Genomic DNA, 24792 nt, shown 5'->3' on the forward strand with positions numbered 1-24792 from the left:
TAAATACTACACAAAATACTAATCCTAAACTACAGAAATTTCTGGACAAATTTTGAGTAATGTGGGTGGTTACCTAGCTATTTTATGAAACTGCAGAATTAAAGGCCTTTATCTGTAAAAATAACCTCATCAGATTGTTATGATTTTAAAAAAACATCTTCACACCTCCTAGAAGACTCCAAGGTGTAAATATCCTCTTTAAATGTACCAGTAAGTAGACTAAGCCCTAGAATGGTATAATTCTTCTTTTTACAAATAAAGTTTATTGTACTGTTTGGGGGATGGTATATTTATTACTGCCAAAAAATTATCATTTTGAATTGCTAATAAGCTATAATAACAAACATCAGTAATAAAGACTTAAAACATTCATAAAACTGAGCTGAAAACATGCTCCCAGGCCTAGTAAGGAATCTGGCCAATATACTGTATAACTTGAACATTCAGTTCCTAAGTAATTTACATGTTTTAGCCCTCTTTTAATAATAATAACAAAAAGGTAGGAATATCTTGTATTCCTCCCGCTAGTTGAATGTATTAAAGTGCTTTCACAAAACTAAGACCATGGTGCTAACTCAATATAAAAAGGTTGAAAAAGATGTTCCTTCTTTTCTTCAGAAAGTTAATGTTCCCTCTCCATATCTGTATTTGCTCAAAGACGAAGCTTTGCATCTGGGAAGTCCTTGAGTAGAGTGTCTCAGAAATAGAAAGCCTGGACTCTCAAGGCTTCATTCCTTTGGCCAACATCTTTGGAGCCTCTCCTTTGTGCAAAACACAGTGGCCGGTGCCAGGGCAGCACACAAGCGTCCACAGGAGGCAGTCCCTGCTGTGAGGGGCCAGGGAAGGGCCCAACTAGGAGTGCCAACGACCGCCTAAAATACAGCAGGGCGGCTGCACGGTTAACGTGCGTGTAATTGACTACAGCAAGAAGAATGAGGATCTATCCATAAATGCAAAGTTCCCCTTCCCGTCGAGTCCGTGTCCCCCATGAAGCCCCGGGTCAAGAGAGCTGGGTCTAGAACTCGCCATCCCGCCCTGAGGGTGTCAAGTGCAGCGTGGAGAGATCTGAGGGGGAAACAAAAAGGCCGAGATAGCCGAAAGGACCAAGCCCGCGCGACCCCCGAAGGCACTGACGCACGTAGCGCGGCCGGGCTGGGGTCCCACAGGCCCTCAGCGCCGCTTTTTGCCGGGGAGGGAAGCCCGCGGTTCTGCGGACCGCGCCGTCGCAGTCGCGGGTCTGCGCCAGGCTCAGGACAGGGCGAGGGTGTGTCGCCTCCCGTGCGGCTAGGCCCGGGGCTCGGGGGCGGCCTCGCGACGAAGCCCCGCCCCCGGCACCGCCCCTCAGGCGCGCGAGCAGATCCCGCGCGGCGCCAACCCTTTCCCGGGTCATCGCCCCTCCCCTCTTCCGGGCCGCGAGCCCCCTGCGCGCCGCTTTGGGGCTGCGCTCACTCGTGTGCGCGCTCGCCCGCCCGCCAGTCTTCTCAACGCGCGCTTGGCCGCCCGACGACGCGGGAGCGGCACGCGCCGGACGAGGTTCGCTGCGCTCCCTGTTGCCCAGCGCGGGCCCGTTGAGGCGGAGCCCTCAGTTCCCGGCCAGGACACGATCTGGGCCGCCGAATCTCCGGCCGGAGAGCGGCGGCGGCAGCGGCGGTGAGGAGACCGGGCCGGGGAAAGGCAGACATGGCGGGGCTGTGGGTATCGGGGGAGGGTGGTCCCGGCGCCCCTGCGGCCACGTCGAAGGCTTGCTGGCGGGCGGCGCACCGGGGACAGGGGAGGGGCAGGGGATGGAACCAGGTTGCATGGGCTCCGGCTCGGCGCCAGAGCAGGGCTGCGGGCCGCGAGGGCGGCCCGCGAGGCTTTCCGCGGGACCCTCGGCGGGCGCCTGAGGAAAAAGACGCCGCCTCAGGGCTCCTGCCACGTTTCCCACAGCGCGTTACCTTCCGCCTCCGGGTGGGCGACAGCCCCGCGGCTTCCCACTCTCTGTCCACCCCCTTCGCGTCGGTGGGTTTTCTGGAGCCTCGCTTGTTTGCTGGAGAGTCGCGCCTCCGGGAAGCCGGGTTCTCGAACCCAGGGCCGCCCGCTGGGGACAGCGGACCTGCGGGCCGGCGGGGCAGGCGCACCCTGGCGAGGATGTTGTCGGGGAGGCTGGGCGTTGGGCGCCAGGGCCCTTCCCCTTGAACTTGGGGAAAACCGGGATTGCCGAAGTTGGGCGCAGCTCAAGGCGGTTCTTTCAAGAGTGGGTGGAGACGTTTGATCCCTCCTCACCTACCTCTCTCAAAACCCCAGCGGGAGAGCCTAGCAGCAGGTTTCGATGGTTTCAAAAAGTCCAACTCTTAGCCCCTTGGAAAATTATTTCCCGTCTTCATGGTTTGGAGCCCGCTTTGTGGCGCCGCTGAGGCCGGGCCGGGGCTCCTCACCCCACGGGCCAGTCTTCTCGCGCCCTCCACCTTGGGAACGTCTATCAGGAGAAAAATGTGTTCCTAGAAACGTTTGCGATTAGCTTTTCGTTACAAGGGAGGGGAAAGTACAAATTTATAAACTTCTGCGAGGCCGAGCTTGATTCTGGATTCCCTTTGGGTTTTATCCACGCAACCGTGAGCAGAGGAGCCTTGTGGAACAAAGTAGAACTTGAGGAGCAGCCGCCGCGGTGACGAGGTCCCGGGATGACGTCACCGTGCGATATTTAAAATGGGAGCCTTTTGCTCTGAGTGTGGGTGGCGGACGCCTACTTACTCAAGACGCCTGAGGTCTTCTTGGCCCTGCTTGCCTCTGGTGGTTCTCGCCTTGGCTGTAACTCTCCCTCTTTCACCTTTTGGTACTCCTAGAATACTGGTGGGAGTGGGCTTATTTTTCAGCTGTTCCAGCTATCATTTCTTCAAACGGGGAAAACAAAAGTCCAAGTGAGTCATCTTGTGTTACAACCAAAGGCAACCACTAAGTGGTTCTTTCCTTCTTTTCTATTTTTTTTTATATGAAGCAGAGCAAACAAAAACAAATCCAGAACTCAGATATGTGGCACATAGTTGGCAAATGTAATGAATGAGGAGAAGGATCTAGTTAAAGATTCAGTAAATTTCTTTAGTGTGGTTCCCTGTTTGCTTTGCTGGAGTGGAGGCTAATGTAGTTCCATCAGCAAAACTTTCTTCCCAACCCGTATATTAAATTGCCTTGGGTTTTCTTTTTCATCGTATGGTGGTGGAATATAAATGTAGCTTTACAAAGTGGAAATGGCTCACATTTTTCAGGAGGAGGCTGCACAGCAGTCGTGGTGGGCTGGGGTTATGTGTACTTGCACACTCGTGTGTGGACCCATGCCCAGTGCCTGGTAGCTGGCTGTAGAAGGTGAATTTCCCATTCTAGGGTTCTGGGAGGAAGATTTGTGTGCCTTCCCCTCCAGGATCAGGCTATCTGTGGCTGCCAGCACACCTCTCAGATAACTGTGTAGAATTTATTTAACAGTGAGGTTCCTTGTTTGAATTTGCACTTGGAATAAAGGAGTCACATTCTGAAGAGAGACTTAAAGAGCAGTTTGAGAAAAGAAAGCTAACAATCAGCTTTATTTGTTTGGAAATGTGGGAACACAAACTACTGCTGGTTAGTCGTTTTTATGCTAAACATAGCAGAAGCTGTATGTTTTTAATACGTAATTGGCTCCCAATAAGGTGATGTTGCTTACTAAATGCAGCATCTTAATAACTCCAGGTTACAGCAGCCAGATGAATGAGCTCACTGAGACAGAACATACATCAAAACAATCTTAGGACAACGGTTTGCCTTTAAGGATTAATCAGTGATAAATCAGATATACCATTTTTAAAATCCTTTGAGGCAATCCAAAATGTAGCTAAATCTCTGATTATTTCTTTCAGTTTGTTTTTCTGTGGGTGACCTGAATTTCCATTTCTTAAATATGTCCTGATAGAGCCACTAGTTTTTGTGTCTGTTAACTTCTGGATAAATGTGTGTCTCTTCCTGAAAGAGTACTTTCGGAAAGTCAATGCTGAAATTTTTTATGTAGAACAGTTTTGGGATTTAATTTATATACCATGCAATTCACCCATTTAAAATATACAGTTCAATGGTTTTAGTATATTCACAAAGTTGTACAACCATTACTATAGTGAAATTTAGCAAATATTTTTATCACCCCAAAAAGTAACCCTGTACTTATTAGCAATGCTCCTTTTCTCGGCTTCCCACTTCTGTCTATATACATTTGTTTATTCTGGATATTTCATATCAGTGGAATCGTACAATATGTGGTCATTTGTGACTGGCTTCTTTCCCTTAGTGTGATGTATTCAAGGTTCACCCGTGTTGTAGCTTATATTAGTACTCATTCGTTTTAATTGCTGAACAATATTCCATTACATGTGTATACCACAGTATTTGTCCATTCCTCAGTTGGTAAACATATAGATTGTTTTTACTTTTCAGCTGTCATGAATACTGCTATGGGCATTTCTGTATTCAAGGTTCACCCATATTGTAGCTTGTATTAGTACTCATTCCTTTTCATTGCTGAATAATATTCCATACATGTGTATACCACAATATTTGTCCATTCTTTAGTTGGTAAACATATTGTTTTCACTTTTTAGCTATTAAGAATACTGCTATGGGCATTTCTGTACAAGGTTTTTGTGTGGACATATGTTTTCATTTCTCTTGGGCAAATAGTTAGAAGTAGAATTGGCCGTGTCGTATGATAACTCTGTTTAACCTTTTTAGGAACTGCCGAACTTTTCTGTTAAAAAATAGCTCTACAGTTCTAGATTTTAAAGTAGACTTTTTTTATGTTTTAAAGTTCAAATCATTTCACAGAATTTTAAACTTACATTATTGCAGCTAAATATTGACACACACAGTAACATCTATGTCGTATCATTTATTATAGTGCTTCTCTTTTACTGATAGGTCTGGTTTTATTTTGGCCAACAGGAGCAATGTGCACTCTTTACGGAATTTCTTCATGAAGCTAAGTGATAAGATTTTTAAGTAGTATTTTATAATAAGGCCTTTATGGCTTAAAGATAAGTAGATTGTTCTCTACTCCAGATATAAGCCAAAGAAATACAAGATAAAATTGGAAGGAGGAAGGGGAGAGCTGTAAAGGAGGTGTATCTTACAGAGCTTCATCTTCTCAGTTTTCATATTTTGGTTTTTTGAGAAAACATGTTTTATCTTTGCAGGGAAAAAAATGAAGAACGAAATTGCTGCCGTTGTCTTCTTTTTCACAAGGCTAGTTCGAAAACATGATAAGTTGAAAAAAGAGGCAGTTGAGAGGTTTGCTGAGAAATTGACCCTAATACTTCAAGAAAAATATAAAAATCACTGGTATCCAGAAAAACCATCGAAAGGACAGGCCTACAGGTAAAGGATTAGATTGGATTAAGCAGAGGCTGATCAACCCCTGAGGTGGGTTCAAGGCCAGATGATTAAAGGGCGTGCAGACCATGTCTACAGGTGTTTCATCTGCAAAATATAGAACTCTGGGGTGTTTGTGTATTTTCTCCTTACTCATTTTAAAACAAGTATTTGTTGGTGGAGTGGTAGAGTCCCACTGCCTGGACGCAGGAGGCCAATGCTATGGGGTCATAGGAGTTAGTCTTTTGTGGTTATAGCCTGGCTCCTAACAGTGCATTTCTGTTTCTCACACATACTTAGGGATTTTCACAATTCTAGAGGACCCCTAATAACACATTAATGGGCATGGTAGGAGTTGAAAGAAGTGAATCTTGCATCTAAAAGTAAATTACATGTTATATGTTCTTTGAAAAAAAAAGTTTTATGGAAAAAGGGAACTAAGATTATTAGACACCTGATATGTCGTTAATACAAGAATAATCTCATTTATATATTTGTGATAGAAGTCAGTGTAACTATTTTCTAGATGAATGTGACTCACCTGTGATCCATGACTAGTAAATAATGGCTCTGGGATTTGCTTTTTTGGGGGCTTTTTTTTTTTTTTTTGTGGTATTGTTTTTGCTCTGTCACCCAGTCTAGAGTGCAGTGGTATAACTATAGCTCACTGCAGCCTCAAACTCCTGGGCTCAAGCAATCCTACTGCCTCAGACTCCGAAGTAGCTAGGATTATAGACATGCGCCAACACACCAGGCTAATTAAAAAAAAAATTTTTTTTGTAGAGATGGGATCTCGCTGTGTTACCCAGGTGAGTCACAAACTCCTGGCCTCACGCGATCTTCTGCCTTTGCCTCCCAGAATGTTAGGATTACAGGCGTGAGCCACCATGCCTGGCCAAGGTTCTGGGATTTGAACTCAGATCTACATGATACCATGTTTTCATGGGCTTTCTGCACACCACAGTGCTACCACTGTTTTGGCACTGAGAAGGAAGATAATTCTCATTTGCAGCTGTCTTTTGTACTCTGCTTTAAAATAACGTACATTTACAGGTTAAAGAAGAGCAGACTCCTATAAAACATGCCCTGGCATGCTCACTGTAGTATTTATGTGACTGCTCAGGAACCTCAGTTGAGAATGTTCTGCTAAACTCAGCTGTCAAACATTGTCCCATTTGTGGATGTGGCCACAAGAAATGAAAGTGGAACAGTGACTATAGTGATAACTACAGAAATTCTCTTTTATTTGTATATATTGATGTCTCCAAAGTTTCCTACACAAATCAACACTTTGTGCTTTGATGTCAGAAAGACTTCCTTTCTGCCACTGAGCTCTTGCAAGTACAGCACTATTCAAGGAATCTAAAAAGGAGGCAAACATATTATTTGCTAATTTCTCATGTACTGAAAATCAAATGAGCTTGTGTTCTGTTGACAAGGAGAGAATCAAAATAGTATATTTTCCTTTTCATTTTTAATCCAGAGATTTCCAGTAAATTGGAAAATGTGAATTAAAATAGAAATGTGCATGCTAACACAGGCTCAAGTCATTTTTTATCTTATCACTTGATTCTCTTAATTTTTTTTTTTTTTTTTTTGCATATTTTCATTTCTGATAGAGTGAACAGCTTTCGTAAGTTAGAACCGTTGAGGCTTTTTACTTTGATTTAATTGACATTGGATGAAGGCTTTTTGGAAGTGCCAAGCCACCATACTATTACTGAAAAAAGAGGCACTGTCAAGTAAATACTTAAAGGTCAGACAGTGTACAATTTCATTTCCATTAATTCTAAAAACTTGCGAAAAAAAACTGAAACAAGATTAAATTGGCATGTGATCAGAAGTATCATTACTGAGTCATTTTTTTTTTTTTTTTTTTTGAGACGGAGTCTCGCTCTGTCGCCCAGGCTGGAGTGCAGTGGCGCAATCTCGGCTCACTGCAAGCTCCGCCTCCTGGGTTCAGGCCATTCTCCTGCCTCAGCCTCTCCGAGTAGCTGGGACTACAGGCACCCGCCACCACGCCCGGCTAATTTTTTTTGTATTTTTAGTAGAGATGGGGTTTCACCGTAGTCTCGATCTCCTGACCTCGTGATCCGCCCGCCTCGGCCTCCCAAAGTGCTGGGATTACAAGCGTGAGCCACCGCGCCCGGCCTTACTGAGTCATTTTAAAGCTGTATTTGAAGTAGAGAAAATAGCGGGTTGTTACTGTTATAAAAATGAATAGAATATAAGATTAACCAAGTTGGTAGAGACTTCAGTCCATAGAATAGGTGGAGACTCTTCAGTCCATAGAGTAGGTGGAGTGTTCTTTCTCTTACAAAATGTTTGTAAGTTGAAATTGTTTTTCTGCAGTATAAATAAGATACTTGTGGAGAGCAATTTGGCAATATTATCAAGATCTGTAAAAATATTCATACCTTTTGAACAGTAAGTCTCCCAAGAATCTATTCTAGAAGTATAATTAGAAATGCAGACGAACATGTATGAATATGGATGTTTCTTACACTTTGTAATTGCAAAAATGGAAAGAACTAAACTGTCAACATTAAGTAAATGATACAATAGTTTTATGCAACTTTTGAAATTTTGTTTTTGAAGAGTAGTTAATGGATAAGTAGTCAGTATGTAGAGTGAAGAAAACAGTACAAAACATGTAAGGTATGCAGATTTTGTTGAAGCATAGACTCTCTTTAACTATCTATATTTATATATAATTTGTAAGCTTAGAGCCTGTATCACCTTCATTGTAGATAAGAAAACACACACATCTAAGATATATCTTTTTATCCTTAACTGCTTTTTGGTCCCAGAGCACATGGGATCTTTCAAATTACCCTATACAATATTAGAATCTATAGCATAAGACCATGTGTTTAAAAGGACTAAGCAGTATTTTACATACTAGAAAATAATTTTTCTCACTTTGCCTTTGTTATATTGTTAATGGTGATGCTAAGATAAGTACATATATACAGGGTTGAGTATTAAGGAAATAACTTGCCCTTTGGAGTCTGGTGGCCTGGATTTGAACCCTAGATCCATCACTTACTAGCTGTGTAATGTTGGGAAGTTACTCAAACTCTCTCTGCCTCCCTTTTTCTTTATGCTGAGGAAAAAAGTATCTAACTCACAGGACGATCATGAGAATTAAGAGTTAATACATGCAAAGCATTTAGGAAATTGTCCATTGCATAATAAATTCTTAAAAATGGTTATTATTGTTAATATTACTATGTAGAAACATTTATTCCTATTACCTATTGAGAACTTTTTCATTTTTTATTTTTATTTTTATTTATCTATTTATTTATTTTTGAGACGGAGTCTCACTCTGTCCCCCCGGCTGGAGTGCAGTGGCGCGATCTCTGCTCACAGCAAGCTCGGCCTCCTGGGTTCACGCCATTCTCCTGCCTCAGCCTCCCGAGTAGCTGGGACTACAGGTGCCCGCCACCACGCCCAGCTGATTTTTTGTATTTTTAGTAGAGACGGGGTTTCACCGTGTTAGCCAGGATGGTCTCGATCTCCTGACCTCGTGATCCATCCACCTCGGCCTCCCAAAGTGCTGGGATTACAGTGGCTCACCACTGCGCCCAGCCAACTTTTTCATTTTTTAAATAGAAATTAAAACCAACTAATAATTTAACTTTTACAAAATCTTTAAATAGCACATTAGTCTTTATATCATTGTATTTTACAGCATAATTACTATTTATCAATTAACTTGTATTTCCATGTTGTATAGTTTCAGGTCTGAGGAAGAGGTATGGTGACTTAACTAAGCTTACCTGATAAATACTAGGATTAGTGCTGAAATCCAAGTTCTCTTGATTGATTCTTGATTGTAGGCAGTAAATACTTTTCCTTCATAAGCCCTATTTCTCTACTTAATCAGAATGCTTATCATTTAACAGAATGCATATTTTTGTATTTATTAAACATTCCATTAGGTAGATGTCGTATAATAGGTTAAAAAAAGATGGGACAGGGGCTCTATTGGTTTAGAAATTTTCCTCACTTAATTTTGACAACTATTTAAATAAAAGTCCTTGGGTAAATAGAAGTTAAATGAAATAAGCCAATAACATGTTAGTTGTGATATGAATGAATCTGTGTCCTTCACTTACCGTGTATTTATAGAACAATTATAGGTAAAGCAAGGGTGTCCTCTTACCACTTTACTATCTGAGATATAAAAGCAAGTTAATGACAGATCAGAACTTGTCATAAGCATTTCCAAATACCATCTGAAACATTAGATGAGGAGGCCTTTTGTTAGAGATTTTTTTGTATAGGAACTTGGCCTACAGAAACTTTTACCTTCAGAGTTCTAAAATTTTGTGCAACTTTCATACTCCTTGCTCATTTAATGTACATGGGTGGTCAAGTCTCTGGGTAGACTGAGGTAGACCCAGTACCAGTGATTTCCTTGGGCTCACATAGGTGCCATCTTTTTTTCAGGCTGCCTCTGTGCCTGTAGTTCATATTTATTATCTCTTTAGGATAGATATGCTCCTAGGTTGTCTACCAGGGTATTTTTTTATTACTGTTTTATTACTCATCTTGGCAAGTATGAATAGATATTACGGCGTTTATGATTAAATTCATTTAAATCCATTAACGTAACTCCACTTTGTTGTAGATGTATTCGTGTCAATAAATTTCAGAGAGTTGATCCTGATGTCCTGAAAGCCTGTGAAAACAGCTGCATCTTGTATAGTGACCTGGGCTTGCCAAAGGAGCTCACTCTCTGGGTGGACCCATGTGAGGTGTGCTGTCGGTGAGTTCTCAAGTTTAGAGGCTGAACGGATGATCATGCTGGAACTAATTTTATGACATTCTGTCATGTACGGCCTGCCTGTGTATCTTTATGGCCAGGAGCTGGTGGTTTAACTCTCTCAGATGTAAATTTTATGAAATACTTTTCTGGAGGTGATGTTGAAGGACTAGTTACATTCCTGCTTTATAGCTGAGAAAAGAAACTGATTAGGCGGGAGTTTTCTAGTAGTGCTTTGCCAAGAAGCTTATTGTAGACCAAGAAGTAGACACCTAGATTCCGCTAGGTGTCTGTTATCTTTAATTGGCGGTGCACTTGTCTATCTTCAAATTAAGAAGCTAATCCCAAATAATACTGGCTAACCACTTTTGGTTTGTTTCTGTTTCTGTTTATTCTCCCTCTCTCCTCTTTTTTTTTTTTTGGGACGGAGTTTCACTCTTGTTGTCCAGGCTGGAGCGCAATGGTGCATTCTTGGCTGTCTGCAACCTCTGCCTGCCGGGTTCAAGTGATTCTCCTGCTTCAGCCTCCTAAGTAGCTGGAATTACAGGTGCCCACCACTGTGCCTGGCTAATTTTTTTTTTAATGTTTTTAGTAGAGACCGGGTTTCACCATGTTGGCCAGGCTGGTCTCAAACTCCTAACCTCGTGATCCGCCTGCCTTGGCCTCCCAAATGCTGGGATTACAGGCGTGAGCCACTGCGCCCGGCCTCCTCTTTTTTGATTATGTAAGTGACTGAGTGATACTTTCGTGGTTTTATTTTTATAATGGAAGTTATTTTTCACATCTAATGAATAGAGTTGTGAAAGATCAGTGCTAGGTATGAAATCTTTTTGAACTCCACTTGCTCAAAAACCATTATTTGTGGACCAGGCACTCTCAGTTGTGGTGTTTTCAAAAACGAAAGCAACATTCTGCTTTTAGGTAGTTCAGTTTGAAATTAAGGAGAAGAAAAGTAAGCAAATTACATTGTTATCTGATTTATGTTAGAAATGTGTACAAAATGCAGTGGTGGGTTGCACAAAGTAGAAAGTTACTGCATCTGTTGAGTCAGGAGACTACTGAGTAGGTGATACTTGAGCTGGGAGGTGAAGGATGAGCCATGGTTGACCACGTGACAAGGTGGGAAGGATGTTCTAAGTAGGAAGAAGATGAACAGAGGCATGGAATTCCTGCAAGAATTTTCCTGTGGCTCTACCTTTCGGATGTTTCTATTTGGTTTTGAGGTACAATTCACCTGACCACCTGGCCTCTTTATTGATTGTAGTAAAGCTGCTTTTTGAAGGAACCCTAACTATGTACTCCTAAGGTGGTTGCAGACTGACCTGATTCCAGCAATGAAGGTGGAGGTGAAGACATGAGAGCTGAATTACATGATTATTCTTCCATTAAATTTTGTCAGGACCACCGCTTAAGGTTACTACCTGATTTGCCAGTGGTTGGTGTAAGTTTACTGCTTCGGGAAACCAGGTGTAGGTGGTAGAGTTTTGTGATAAACATTCTCCAATACTTCTTTCTCGGGTAGAAAAGGGGAGGAAGCTATCTCAAATTTAGATCTGAGAAAATAAACATTTTTAGATTCTGGGACTAATTAAAGACTTGCTTTAGGCTAGTTTCAGACTTGGAAAACTTTGGCCACTGAACTTGTGCAGAAGACCTCCATTTATAAGAAATAGCTGTCAAAAAGCTACTATATTGAATTGTTTACTTTTTAATTTGACCTGCACTTAGATCCTAGTTGGCTCCTATTTAACAGACAGTTAAGTTAGTTGTGTGGTTTCTTAACCCATGAAATGTGAGAAGCAGCATTTGAAAGAACGTTGATCAGTCAGATGCTACCAAAAAATGTCATGTGGTCTGACATAGAGGCAAAAATGAAAAAGCTAAAAAATCAGCACAATTATGTTATCACACAATCAAATAGTTTATGTTCAATGTAATGATCCTAAACCATCAGGGGAAAGTTTTTATGTCCAAGGATGTTTAACAAGTTACATAATTATGTAAACATTTTGGACCTATGTATTTAAAATGCTTAAAATAAGTCTCAGTACCTGAACATAAAAACTTTAGTTATACGGACATTCTACTTCAGTAGACATTTCATTACTTGATGATGCCTGGTAGGAAAAAACTGCTACTTTGCTTTCATCTTATTAATCTTAGAAAACCTTTGCATTCAGTAGGCTTCTAATTTATATGTAAAATTTTGCCAAAAATTGGCTCTGATGTGATTTTTTTCACAGCTAGTAGAAATCACCTGCAAGTGTCAGGTGTTCATTCAATAACAGAACCCCAAAAAGAAAGACGTATTAACCGTTGAGTAGAGGTGGTTGATATAACAGAGGAAAAAGACATTGAGAAATGTTTTTTCACCAAAACTGGAAACGTAGATATTTTGAAAATTAAAGCTGATCTAGCAAGTATACAATTGATCAAATATCTGAGAATCTTTAAAAATAATAACTCATTGGTATACTAGAGACTAAGATTGTAAAAAAAATTGAGATGCACTGAGAACATTCTTCATAGTCTTCACTTAACTCTGACAGAATAAAATGTTGCAAGAGTACAAAGAGTGCCATATAGTTAGAAAGGTTATCACTTAGTGATACAGAATAGAAAATAAATCTTGCCTATGATGAGAAGTTCTGAGAATAGATGCCAGCTTCATTATCTACTCAACATATTTTACAACTTTTTTTTTTGGGTGATTTCTGCAATCCTTTTTCCCCCAATACAGAGTGTTAGATACTATTGATTGTTTCTAAATAACTAAATTAGCCTTGATGTTTTACCAGTGATCATTGAAAAATGGAAAGTTTAAAAGTTGTCCAGGTGTTTACTAATTCTCCTAAGGGATCGACTGCACATTGTAATGTTATAGTAGTATAGTCAGCAGCTTCTCTTACCATGAAGAGAGAGCCCTCATACCAAAATAGTACAAAGGGAGAAATGCAGAACCGAATTGGGTGTCAAAGAAATCTGAGTTAATATGCTGATCCTTCAATCATTAGATATTTGCCCTTGGTTGAGGTTTCTTTCTACAAAGGCAGGAATTTTTCTCAAATTTCTTGCCGTTCCATTTTTGAATTTTGATTCCATTAACGGGCAAAACTGAAGATAGGTCTAAGCCATTGTTACGTTAGTGTCATTAACACATGAATTGACCCTTGATTGTCTTGAAATTTGTTGAGTCTTCCAACTGTGGAGAGGACATGGAGTAAATGTGGATTGCTAAAACCTTATGCTAAGTAAACTTGAAATTAGAGAACACAAATTTTATGTTGTGAGGAACTCAGTTGTTTAGGAATTTTATTTTTTGTTTGTTTTGTTTTGTTTTGTTTTAGAGAGAGGGTCTTGCTCTGTTGTCCAGGCTGGAATGCGGTGGCATGATCATAGCTCACTGTAATCGTGAACTCCTGGGCTCAAGCAATCCTCCTGCCTTGATCTCTCAAAGTACTAGAGTTACAGATGTAAGCTACCATGTCCAGCTTCTGTTTAGGTATTTTATACTACGAAGAGTCACCAGCCATAGATCAACCACTATCTAGCCAGCTCCAGCTTCCTCGTCCAGCATATAGGAAACTAAGGCCTAGGGAAATTAAGTGACTTGCCTGTGGTGACCAGAGCTAGTCAGTGGCAGAACCAGAATGAGAAACTAGTCTAATGCCCGCCCCCCCCCAGCTTTTTTTTTTTTTTTGAGACGGAGTCTCGCTCTGTTGCCCAGGCTGGAGTGCAGTGGCGCCATCTCAGCTCACTGCAACCTCTGCCTCCCAGGTTCAAGCAATTCTCCTGCCTCACTCAGCCTCCTGAGTAGCTGGGATTACAGGTGCACACCACCATGCCTGGCTAATGTTTTGTATTTTTAGTAGAGATAGGGTTTCACCATGTTGGCCAGGCTGGCCTCGAACGCCTGACCTCATGATGCGCCCGCCTTGGCCTCCCAAAGTACTGGGATTACAGGCGTGAGCCACCGCGCCCAGCCCCTGTAGCAACTTTTATGAGGTAAACTAAAAAAGAATAGAAAAGCGAAGTTATGTACTATATTTAAGTAGTATTTATGGTTTCATTTGGCCTATAGGAATGGAAGACAGCATAGCCATCTGAAGAAATAGAACTCATCTATCTGTGATCTATGAGACTACTAGATTTCCACATACATTTTTTTTCTGTTTTTTAATTTTTTGTTTTTTTTTTGTTGTTTGTTTTGTTTCGTTTTTTTGAGAGACAGGGTCTCGCCATGTTACCCAGACTGGTCTCAAATTCCTGGGCTCAAGCAGTCTGCCCACCTAGGCCTCCTGAAGTTCTGGGATTACAGGTGTAAGCCACTGCACCCAGCCTCATGTACATTTTCAAAGGCTTTATAGCAGTTAAGCCTTTCACTTTATAATAGATAACCATTCTGATTCAGAAATAATTTGAGATGTGTGCTATCTTGAAATGAATTAACATCAGCTAACTATTTTTATTGAATCAAAAGCTTGGCATTATTTCTACTTAGTTACTTATTTTTATCTTTTTTCAAACTTAGAATCACTTTAATTGCATTTCTAACTGTATATGTTTTGTAAGAACTGCTTAACAATATCCTTTGTCCTGATGCTAGAAATTGTTTGATAGTGTTGACATTGTGCAATCTATTTAAATAGATTTGTGGATTTCTCCTATGTCCACTGAATAAAAACTCTTGGTTGTACTTGAGTTTATTACACTATTTTCCTACATTTCAGATTTTCTTTTTAAGTAACCAGCAGCATAGGTTACATATTTTGACAACTTAAAAAAAAAATCAAAAATCTTCAAAAATGTTTTGGAAGAATAACAAGATTTTTTCCATCTTACCTTAAAAAAAAATTAAGATGAGAGGTAAGTAGTTCTCCTAGGAAACTCTGAAGTAAGCAATATAATTTAAGCAAAACCTCTATATTCTTCAACAACTATCTTTTTTCTTTAATCTCAATAACTGCCTCAGTTCTCATTTTTGTGAGTATAAATAACAGGCCCCCTTTTTTATTTAATTGGGGTTAAAGTCAATTTTATAGGAAATTTCTAGTTGATCTGTGACTTGAATTACTAGGATATATATTACATTTATAAGTACAGCTGGGGCTGGGCGTGATGGCTCATGCCTATAATCCCAGCACTTTGGGAGGCTGAGGCGGGTGGATCACCTGAGGTCAGGAGTTCAAGACCAGCCTGGCCATCGTGGTGCAACCTCATCTCTACTAAAAAGAAAAATTAGCTGGGCGTGGTGGCGGGCACCTGTAATCCCAGCTAGGTTGAGGCAGGAGAATCACTTGAATACCTGGGAGGTGGAGGTTGTACTGGGCCGAGATCACACCCGTTGCACTCCAGCCTGGGCAACAGAGAGAGACTCCGTCTCAAAAAAAAAACAAAAAAAAACAAAAAAAAAAACAGCCAGTGGCGCATGCCTGTAATTTTAGCACTTTGGGTGGCTGAAGTGGGTGGATCTCTTGAGCCTGGGAGTTCAGGACCAGCCTCAGCAACATGGTGAAACCCTGTCTCTTAAAATGTATATAAATTAGCTGGGCATGGTGATACACTCCTGTAGTCCCAGCCTCTTGGGAGGTTTGAGGTTGGAGGATCGATCACCTGAGCCCAGGAGGTAGAGTCTGCAGTGAGCTGTGATTGTGCCACTGCACTCCAGCCTGGGCAACAGAGTGAAACCCATCTCAAAAAAATAAAAATACATCAGAATGTTTTATTGTACAACCAATTTCATTGGTACATACAAAAATGTAATCAAAACAATGGACTTTTTTGATGTTTTAAACAATTTTTTTTTTAGAAATTAGTAGAAAGAAAATAAGAAAATGGGGTTACGTTTATGAATACTTAAATAGACCAGAAGTAGAAAACTGTGGTTTGCTTGCTGGCATTGAGCTGTATTAGGATATTAAATGTGTAGGGTCAAGTTCTGTGATGATTCCATCTTTGCCTTGTATTGATGGCATGTCCATATCTCTTTGTTTTTATGGACATTTTTTGCTTGCTGATGTGACTTCAAGATTTGTAAGTTTTTAATTTTATTCTTAGGTATGGAGAGAAAAACAATGCATTCATTGTTGCCAGCTTTGAAAATGAAGATGAGAACAAGGATGAGATCTCCAGGAAAGTTACCAGGGCCCTTGATAAGGTTACCTCTGATTATCATTCAGGATCCTCTTCTTCAGATGAAGAAACAAGTAAGGAAATGGAAGTGAAACCCAATTCGGTGACTGCAGCCGCAAGTCCTGTGTACCAGGTAACCATGAAACAGCTCAGTTTTAAAGGCATGTGCAGGGATTGCCAGGACCTTTCAGGTAGTCCTACTTGGCATTGCCCAAGGTTTCTGATTTGAGATTCTGGATAATAGTTCTTGCCTTCCCCCATGCTAAGGGGAAGCTGTTTCTCTGGCACGTAAATAGGCATCCTGAGTCATTTTATCAAAGGTCAGCTTCACTATACAATAACTAGGATAAATATATTTCAGAAAAATTGGCAAAAAGTAGAAAATTCATGATGGTAAAACATTCCCGATATTTTAAAATCTCATTCAAAAGTTACCACTTACTTTTTGTAGTATGTAACACTTTGTTTTGTACCTTTGGGTTTAACTTTCTATTCTCTCCCCTTCCATGATTAAACAGAAACCTCTGTAAATTTATTATATTATAATTAATATTTTACTCAAGCTGAAACATTGTCTCCCTTTTTGCTTTACTAGTTAAAAGTCATATAGCTAGTGTGCCTGCACTTACAGATCCATTCACTTATTTACTACTTATATCTACATACCAAAGAACATTTAATGGACTTTAAAAAATTGTTGACCAAACAGCATTCTTCAACAGGAAAGATATTTTAAAGTCAGAACAATTTATAGAGATTTTTTGAGTTAAGCCTTATTCTGTACATGTACTTATTATTAATTTTTAAAGGTACCTATTTTTACTTACTTGCTTTGATTAAATGTAATGAAACATACCAGGTTTGTGGAAAGGTTGAGCTGAAAATGAAAATTTAGACCTAATGAGTAAGAAGCAGAATATTGGAGCTTTTAGTATGATAAATTAAACTTTTAAATTCAGCATACATTTACATAATGAACATTATTTCAGTGTAACTTAATTTTTGGTTTCTCATTTTTTTCTCAGTTGAATTATTCTTCCTAGACTTGAGGGGAAGATTAGTTCCGAAGATTATTATAATTTAGGGATATATGTATATGAGTATGTATATGTATATGTATATAACATGTACCTGGCTTTATGAAACTTCAAACAGTACAAGACAGTATAATAGTGAGAAGTCCTCTTTCTCCCCAACGACCAGTCCTGTGCACTTCCACAGAGACATTCATTGCCAGTTTTTTTTTTCTTTTTTTTAGTATCCTTCCAGAGAGATTCCCTATATAAATAAGTAAACATAGTATTTGTACTTCAGGATCATTTTTAAAACCCTTGCCATAAATATTTGAGGCTTTGTTTTTCTCTGTGTGATGGATTATGTTGCAAATTATGTATATTGAATTTTCTGGAATTCATCCAAATGTGTGGCAATTTTACTTCAGAATTTTATTTGTTGTTAAGCAAGAATGTAAGTCTCAAATTAAATTGATTGCTGCTAATTTTTTACAAGCAAATTAACCTTTAATTTTTAAGATTTCTTTTAAAATAAAATTGCATTTATTTTCCCTCATGTTGAAAGACTATTAGGATAACAGAAAGGTATGGAAATTAAGGTGTCTCTTACGTGCTTTTTAAGGAAAACATTTCTCCTTGGCATAATACTCATTAGCAAAACATTTTATAATGGAGAAACACTACTACTGTGAGTCCTTGTGTGAAAGCTAGTGCAAATGGCCCACTTTGATTTTCTTCTTTCTAGTATCTTGAATCTGGCATTGCCACAAGCTTTAAAAAAGTTTTATCAAATAAGGACAAAAAAATTTCTAGCTTGGAATTTTTGTTCTCTACTGTTTTATAAAAGGTATCCCAAGAGGGGATAAAGAATTATTCATATCTTAAAAAATGAAGAAATGAAGATTGTGTCGGTTCTCCTGAAATAGATCTGTAGATCCAATTCAGTATCAATGAACATCTTAAAAGGTTTTTTTCTAGGAAGTGACAAATTGATTCAAAATTTTTAAAAAGGAGTATCAGTTGGAGGGCTCACACTAATTCAAAGCTATTATATATTCATCAAGACAGTGTGGTAATGGTTTAAAAACATACAAATATATTGATGGCACAGGATAGAGTCCAGAAGTAGACCCACATACATACAGTTAGTCTTTTTTCTCCCTTTTAACAAAAGTGCCAAAGCAATTCAATGGGGAAAGTCTTCAAGAACTTGTGCCGAAACAACTGGATGATCTGTGTAGGGAAAAAAAAAAAAAAAGAACCTAACTTAGCTGACACCATACACAAAAATATTGATTTGAGCTGGGCGCGGTGGCTCACGCTTGTAATCCCAGCACTTTGGGAGGCCGAGGCAGGTGGATCACGAGGTCAGGAGATCGAGACCACGGTGAAACCCCGTCTCTACTAAAAATACAAAAAATTAGCTGGGCGTGGTGGCAGGTGCCTGTAGTCCCAGCTACTCGGAGAGGCTGAGGCAGGAGAATGGCGTGAACCCGGGAGGCGGAGCTTGCAGTGAGCTGAGATTGCACCACTGCACTCCAGCCTGGGTGACAGAGCGAGACTCCGTCTCAAAAAAACAAAAAAAAAATTTGATTTGAGATGGATCGTGTACCTCAACATAAAAGATAAATCTCTGACACTTTTAGAAGAAAACAGGGAAATATAATCTTTATTTTGTGACAGGCAAATATTTCTTCTAGAGGGTCACAAAAAGTAACTAATAAGGGAAAAAAATCGACAAACTGGACTTCATCAAAATTAATCATCTTTTTGTTCATCAAAGAAACCATTAAGAAAATGGGCAAACCGTAGACTAGGACAAAATATTCTCATTACATATATCTATAAAGGAGTTATTTCCAGAATATACTTTTTAAAAAATCGCTAACAAATCACTAGTAAAAGGTAAATGACGCAGTGAAAAATAATGGGCATATCCTGCTGTAATCTCAAGAAAAGGGCGGGAGGAGCAAAAGATGTGAATAAACACTTTACAAAAGGAGTTATGTGAATGGCCTCATTTATCATCAGAGGAATGCAAATTAAATCCATATGAAACACTAGTTCTTCCAGAACTGCCCAATTTAAAAGTCTGACAGCATGAAATGTTAGCAAGGATGTGAAGCAGCTAGATTCATAAACTTGGTAGCCGTGTAAAATAGTACCACTACTTCAGAAAACTGGCACTTTTTAATGTTAAATATGTAACTCTTCTATTACTCAGCAGTTCCACTCCTAAGTATTAAATATTTACCAAAAGAAACGAAAATATGCCTATAAAGCCTTATATTAGAATTTACTGTGCTGTTATTCATTGCAGTATTGTTTTGTTCATTGTATATCTTTTTTTTAATAGTAAGAGACTGAAAGCAGCCTCAATGTCCCATTACTAGTAGACCATTTAATTTATAGTCATTGCTATACTATCTAGCTGTAGAAAAATGAGAAAGATCTTTATGTATTGATATGTTTCTGAAATGTATTATCAAATGTAAAAAGCAGGATACAATCCAGTATACATACATATTTTTAAAATGTGTATAGATGTGGATAGAATATCTCTAAAGGTATATTTTAAAAAATGTTTGGTGTCAGTTGCCCTTGAGAAGGGTTAAGGTAAAGAAGATGAAGGGTGAGATAAAAAAAGAGAGGCTTTCCACAGTTTACCCTTTTGTACCTTTTGAATTTTCTATCATGAATGCAATGCTATATAGAATATAATTTTTTTAAAAAATCCTATACTTAGAAATGCAGATTAGAGATTAGCAAAATCAGAAATTTAAGAAGATGTGGCATTGTAGGCAGAGAGGTCTAAAACTGCTGATAAAAACACTTTGAATAATGTGAACCTGATGTGCCCATCTGATTTACGGGATAATCTAAAACTATTATTCCCAAATACTAAACTGGCTACATGAGAATTACCTGGGGAGCTTTGTCAAAATACCTGGCTTCTAGTTCTGAGATTTTATTATTGTTCATTAGACCAGTGCTAGGGCATGAATGTTTCGTGTTTATCTTTTTTTTTTTTTAACTTTTATTTTAGGTTTAGGGATACACATGAAGGTTTGTTCCATAGGTAAACATGTGTCACAGGGATTTGTTGTACCTATTATTTCATCACCCAGGTGTGAAGCCCAGTACTCAATAGTTATCTTTTCTGCTCCTTTTCCTTCTCCCACCCTCCCCTCTCAAATGGACTCCATTGTCTATTGTTTCCTTCTTTGTGTTCATAAGTTCTTATCATTACCTCCCACTTACAAGTGAGAACATGCGGTAGTTGATTTTCTGTTTCTGCATTAGTTTGCTAAGGATAATGGCCTCCAGCTCCAATGTTTTGTATTTAAAAGCTTCCAAGTGACTCCTGGCTTAGCCAGCTGTGGAAACCACTGGACTAAAACAAGGATGTCCTTACAAGCTTCCATTCGTTCCATGTTTTGGTCTTTTCTGGTTGAAGTTGTTTAGGAAATACCGTGTTTGAGTGTATTCATTTCTTTATGCATCAGAAAACACTGGTCACCTGTTATACATTATACGCCTATTACACATGAGGTTTTTAACGTATTTAGACCTGACAATAGGAATGTCACTTAGATGTGATCTTAGGGTTGTGGGTAACTTTGTTTGTCTTTAATGAGAAATCTGGAATATAGATGATGAATTTTTCCTTTGAATTAACTTAATGTGTTCTCTTCCCTACAGATTTCAGAACTTATATTTCCACCTCTTCCAATGTGGCACCCTTTGCCCAGAAAAAAGCCAGGAATGTATCGAGGGAATGGCCATCAGAATCACTATCCTCCTCCTGTTCCATTTGGTTATCCAAATCAGGGAAGGAAAAATAAACCATATCGCCCAATTCCAGTGACATGGGTACCTCCTCCTGGAATGCATTGTGACCGGAATCACTGGATTAATCCTCACATGTTAGCACCTCACTAACTTCGTTTTTGACTGTGTTGTGTCACGTTGAGAAAAAGGTAGAATAAACCTTACTACACATTAAAAGTTAAAAGTTCTTACTAATAGTAGTGAAGTTAGATGGGCCAAACCATCAAACTTATTTTTATAGAAGTTATTGAGAATAATCTTTCTTAAAAAATATATGCACTTTAGATATATTGATATAGTTTGAGAAACTTTATTAAAGTTAGTCAAGTGCCTAAGTTTTTAATATTGGACTTGAGTATTTATATATTGTGCATCAACTCTGTTGGATACGAGAACACTGTAGAAGTGGACGATCTGTTCTAGCACCTTTGAGCATTTACTTTATGGAGCGTATGTAAGTTATTTATATACAAGGAAATCTATTTTATGTCGTTGTTTAAAAGAATTGTGTGAAATCATGTAGTTGCAAATAAAAAATAGTTTGAGGCATGACAACGCGTGTTTCTGTTGTGTGCATAAAAAAGGGAAAAAGAACAAGGGTATTTCCCTTCAATGTATTTAACTAAATAGCAAAAACAAACAGAATGTAAGAATTTTAAAATTTCCTTTGAAAAATCAGCTATTAACCATACTTTTCCTAAAAGGCCACATATCAAAATATGCATATGAAAAGTTAAAAATTTGTTAGTGGTAGTTATTGAAAATATAATAAAACATCTTTTAACTATCAGTGTCACTATTCATAGGGTTTTTTTAACCAAGAATTTGGTTCGTACTAATTTTGACATGACATCTGACTTACATGTCTAATGCCATTGCATAAAGTGGCTGTGTTCTTACAGCTGCTCTAATCTCTGTGCCTTGTGCCTTTTTAAAAAAAAACATTTAAGTCTTTACTAGAGGCCTAAAATAAAGTCAAATAATACAATACTTCAGATTCTTCAGTAGTCCTTCATATTTATACAACTGTAATTCCATCAGTCTTGTTAGGATACTTGAACTACAAAAAGAAAAAAAGAGATACCTCTATAAGAGTTTTGATTTTTCTCCAAAGGTAAATTTTTAAAAGCTAAGATCAGCAATACTTTTTCCATTACCTTCATCTTTAAATTTGCAGTCTTAAATTATTTGACTTACCAGAAAAATCACAACGTGCTAATAAATCATTGCATGGCCATGGCTACTTCACAAATTATTGTTATTTTTTAGGAAGATAAATTCTATTGAAATACAAAACTGCACAAATCATAAAGGTATAGCTCAATAGTATGAAAATGTAAAGTCAGTTTTTAAAGCTCGCAACTTCAGAAAACTCATTTTTAAACCCTGAGACTTCTAGTTTTAATATTGTACTCTTTGTTAAGCCATACACGATTTTAACATCTCTCTAAACCATATCTACTTTTTTCCTGAAATCTAGTGACTGCCTATTCAAACGTGAGCATGTTTATTAGTGTCACAAGGGAGATGTGTTTTACCAGTTTTTTTAACCAAAGTTATTTAAAGAAAAAAAAGGAAAAAAAATTACTTTCAAAGTCATCACACTGCTTCCTTATGGGTCCTTGAGAGTTTTGTGGTGATGACAGATTTGTAGGTGATGAGTGTAAAGTTGGAAAGTTTCAAGTATTTTTATCATGAAGTTAGCAGGTAGAATTTATTTGTTGCTTTGCTTATGAGCATATTGGTCCTCATCTGTAGGTTTTTCATCTGTGTATTTAACCATGTATGGAAAATATTCAAAATAAAAAAATACAAATTTTAAAATATAACTATTTACATTGCATTAGGTATTATCTAGATTTAAAGGATGTACATAGGTTATATGCAAATACAAAGCCATTTTATATAAGGCACTTGAGCATCTGAGGATTTTGGTATCCAGGAGGGTCCTGGAACCAATCCCCCAAGGATACTGAGGGGGACGACTATATAGGCTTGTTGGGAAAATCAGAAGCATAATAGTGTCAAGAAGGAAGTGTTATTTTTGGCACATACCTAGTAGCCAGAACATTCCACGTTACTACAAAATCTCCTTAATTAGTTCTGATGATTAAATGACAGGGCCTCTTGGGGAAACTATTAGTTTTGAATTCGACTGCATACAGGTAGATGTATTACTCAGAAGATTCTGCCAATGTTTCGATTACCCATCCTCCACCTTGTCCTGAAACTTTAGAGCAAAAGAAAGCTCTCATAAATACGGCTTTTCCAATCTATTCCTAATGAAATAAAACAACCCCATCAAAAAGTGGGCAAAGGACATGAACAGACACTTCTCAAAAGAAGACATTTATGCAGCCAAAAAACACATGAAAAAATGCTCATCATCACTAGCCATCAGAGAAATGCAAATCAAAACCACAATGAGATACCATCTCACAACAGTTAGAATGCCCATCATTAAAAAGTCAGGAAACAACAGGTGCTGGAGCGGATGTGGAGAAATAGGAACACTTTTACACTGTTGGTGGGACTGTAAACTAGTTCAACCATTGTGGAAGTCAGTGTGGCAATTCCTCAGGGATCTAGAACTAGAAATACCATTTGACCCAGCCATCCCATTACTGGGTATATACCCAAAGGATTATAAATCATGCTGCTATAAAGACACATGCACACATATGGTTACTGCAGCACTATTCACAATAGCAAAGACTTGGAACCAACCCAAATGTCCAACAATGATGGACTGGATTAAGAAAATGTGGCACATATACACCATGGAATACTATGCAGCCATAAAAAATGATGAGTTCATTTTTTATGAACTCATTTGTAGGGACATGGATGAGGCTGGAAACCATCATTCTCAGCAAACTATTTCAAGGACAAAAAACCAAACACCACATGTTCTCACTCATAGGTAGGAATTGAACAATGAGAACACATGGACACAGGAAGGGGAACATCACACACCGGGGACTGTTGTGGGGTCGGGGGAGGGAGGAGGGATAGCATTAGGAGATAGACCTAACACTAAATGACGAATTAATGGGTGCAGCACACCAACATGGCACATGTACACATATGTAACAAACCTGCACGTTGTGCACATGTATCCTAAAACTTAAAGTATAATAATAAAAAATAAAAATAAAAAATAAAAGAACAAAAACAAAAATTAATAGGTATTTGGCTATCCATTTTTAAAAATTAAACCCCTACTTCAAACCATAAAAATAGATTCCAAATATATTAAAGAAATCACGTAACCACAAAAACCCTAGAAGAAAACCTAGGCATTACCATTCAGGACATAGGTATGGGCAAGGACTTCATGTCTAAAACACCAAAACAATGGCAACAAAGGCCAACATTGACAATGGGATCTAATTAAACTAAAGAGCTTCTGCACAGCAAAAGAAACTACCATCAGAGTGAACAGGCAACCTACAAAATGGGAGAAAATTTTTGCAACCTACTCATCTGACAAAGGGCTAATATCCAGAATCTACAATGAACTCAAACAAATTTACAAGATAAAAACAACCCCATCAAAAAGTGGGCAAAGGACATGAACAGACACTTCTCAAAAGAAGACATTTATGCAGCCAAAAAACACATGAAGAAATGCTCATCATCACTGGCCATCAGAGAAATGCAAATCAAAACCAC

The 24792-nt window shown here is 38.7% G+C and overlaps 3 protein-coding genes across 3 annotated transcripts in view; 1 reads left to right on the forward strand and 2 right to left on the reverse strand.

Annotated features, from left to right (window-relative positions):
- Window positions 1-246: 246 nt before the first annotated feature.
- LOC116481767 (uncharacterized) lies at window positions 247-1423 on the reverse strand. Its single transcript, XM_032174656.2, has one exon. The coding sequence runs from the start codon at window positions 1388-1390 to the stop codon at window positions 1016-1018; it is 375 nt and encodes a 124-aa protein (XP_032030547.1). The 5' UTR covers window positions 1391-1423; the 3' UTR covers window positions 247-1015.
- A 23-nt stretch (window positions 1424-1446) lies between these two features.
- On the forward strand, window positions 1447-21672 carry BTG3 (BTG anti-proliferation factor 3). Its single transcript, XM_032174655.2, has 5 exons — window positions 1447-1650; window positions 5193-5373; window positions 10007-10144; window positions 16199-16406; window positions 20989-21672. The coding sequence occupies exons 2-5, from the start codon at window positions 5201-5203 to the stop codon at window positions 21226-21228; spliced, it is 759 nt and encodes a 252-aa protein (XP_032030546.1). The 5' UTR covers window positions 1447-1650; window positions 5193-5200; the 3' UTR covers window positions 21229-21672.
- CXADR (CXADR Ig-like cell adhesion molecule) overlaps window positions 21612-24792 on the reverse strand; it is a 72515-nt gene continuing 69334 nt past the window's right edge. The window contains exon 8 of the mRNA XM_032174658.2: window positions 21612-22177. Coding sequence (XP_032030549.1) covers window positions 22136-22177 — 42 coding nt within the window. The 3' untranslated portion in view covers window positions 21612-22135. The remainder of the gene's footprint in view (window positions 22178-24792) is intronic.

The sequence above is a fragment of the Hylobates moloch genome, unplaced genomic scaffold (genome assembly GCF_009828535.3).
Source record: "Hylobates moloch isolate HMO894 unplaced genomic scaffold, HMol_V3 SCAFFOLD_14, whole genome shotgun sequence".
Taxonomy (NCBI): Eukaryota; Metazoa; Chordata; class Mammalia; order Primates; family Hylobatidae; genus Hylobates; species Hylobates moloch.

Bases quoted from the DNA above. Each gene is read 5' to 3' on its own strand.
- BTG3 (XM_032174655.2), top strand. From the start codon at position 5,201: ATGAAGAACGAAATTGCTGCCGTTGTCTTCTTTTTCACAAGGCTAGTT. The intron at 10,145-16,198 runs GTGAGTTCTCAA...TTTTATTCTTAG, and splicing joins CCATGTGAGGTGTGCTGTCG to GTATGGAGAGAAAAACAATG. The intron at 16,407-20,988 runs GTAACCATGAAA...TCTTCCCTACAG, and splicing joins CCGCAAGTCCTGTGTACCAG to ATTTCAGAACTTATATTTCC.
- LOC116481767 (XM_032174656.2), bottom strand. From the start codon at position 1,390: ATGACCCGGGAAAGGGTTGGCGCCGCGCGGGATCTGCTCGCGCGCCTG.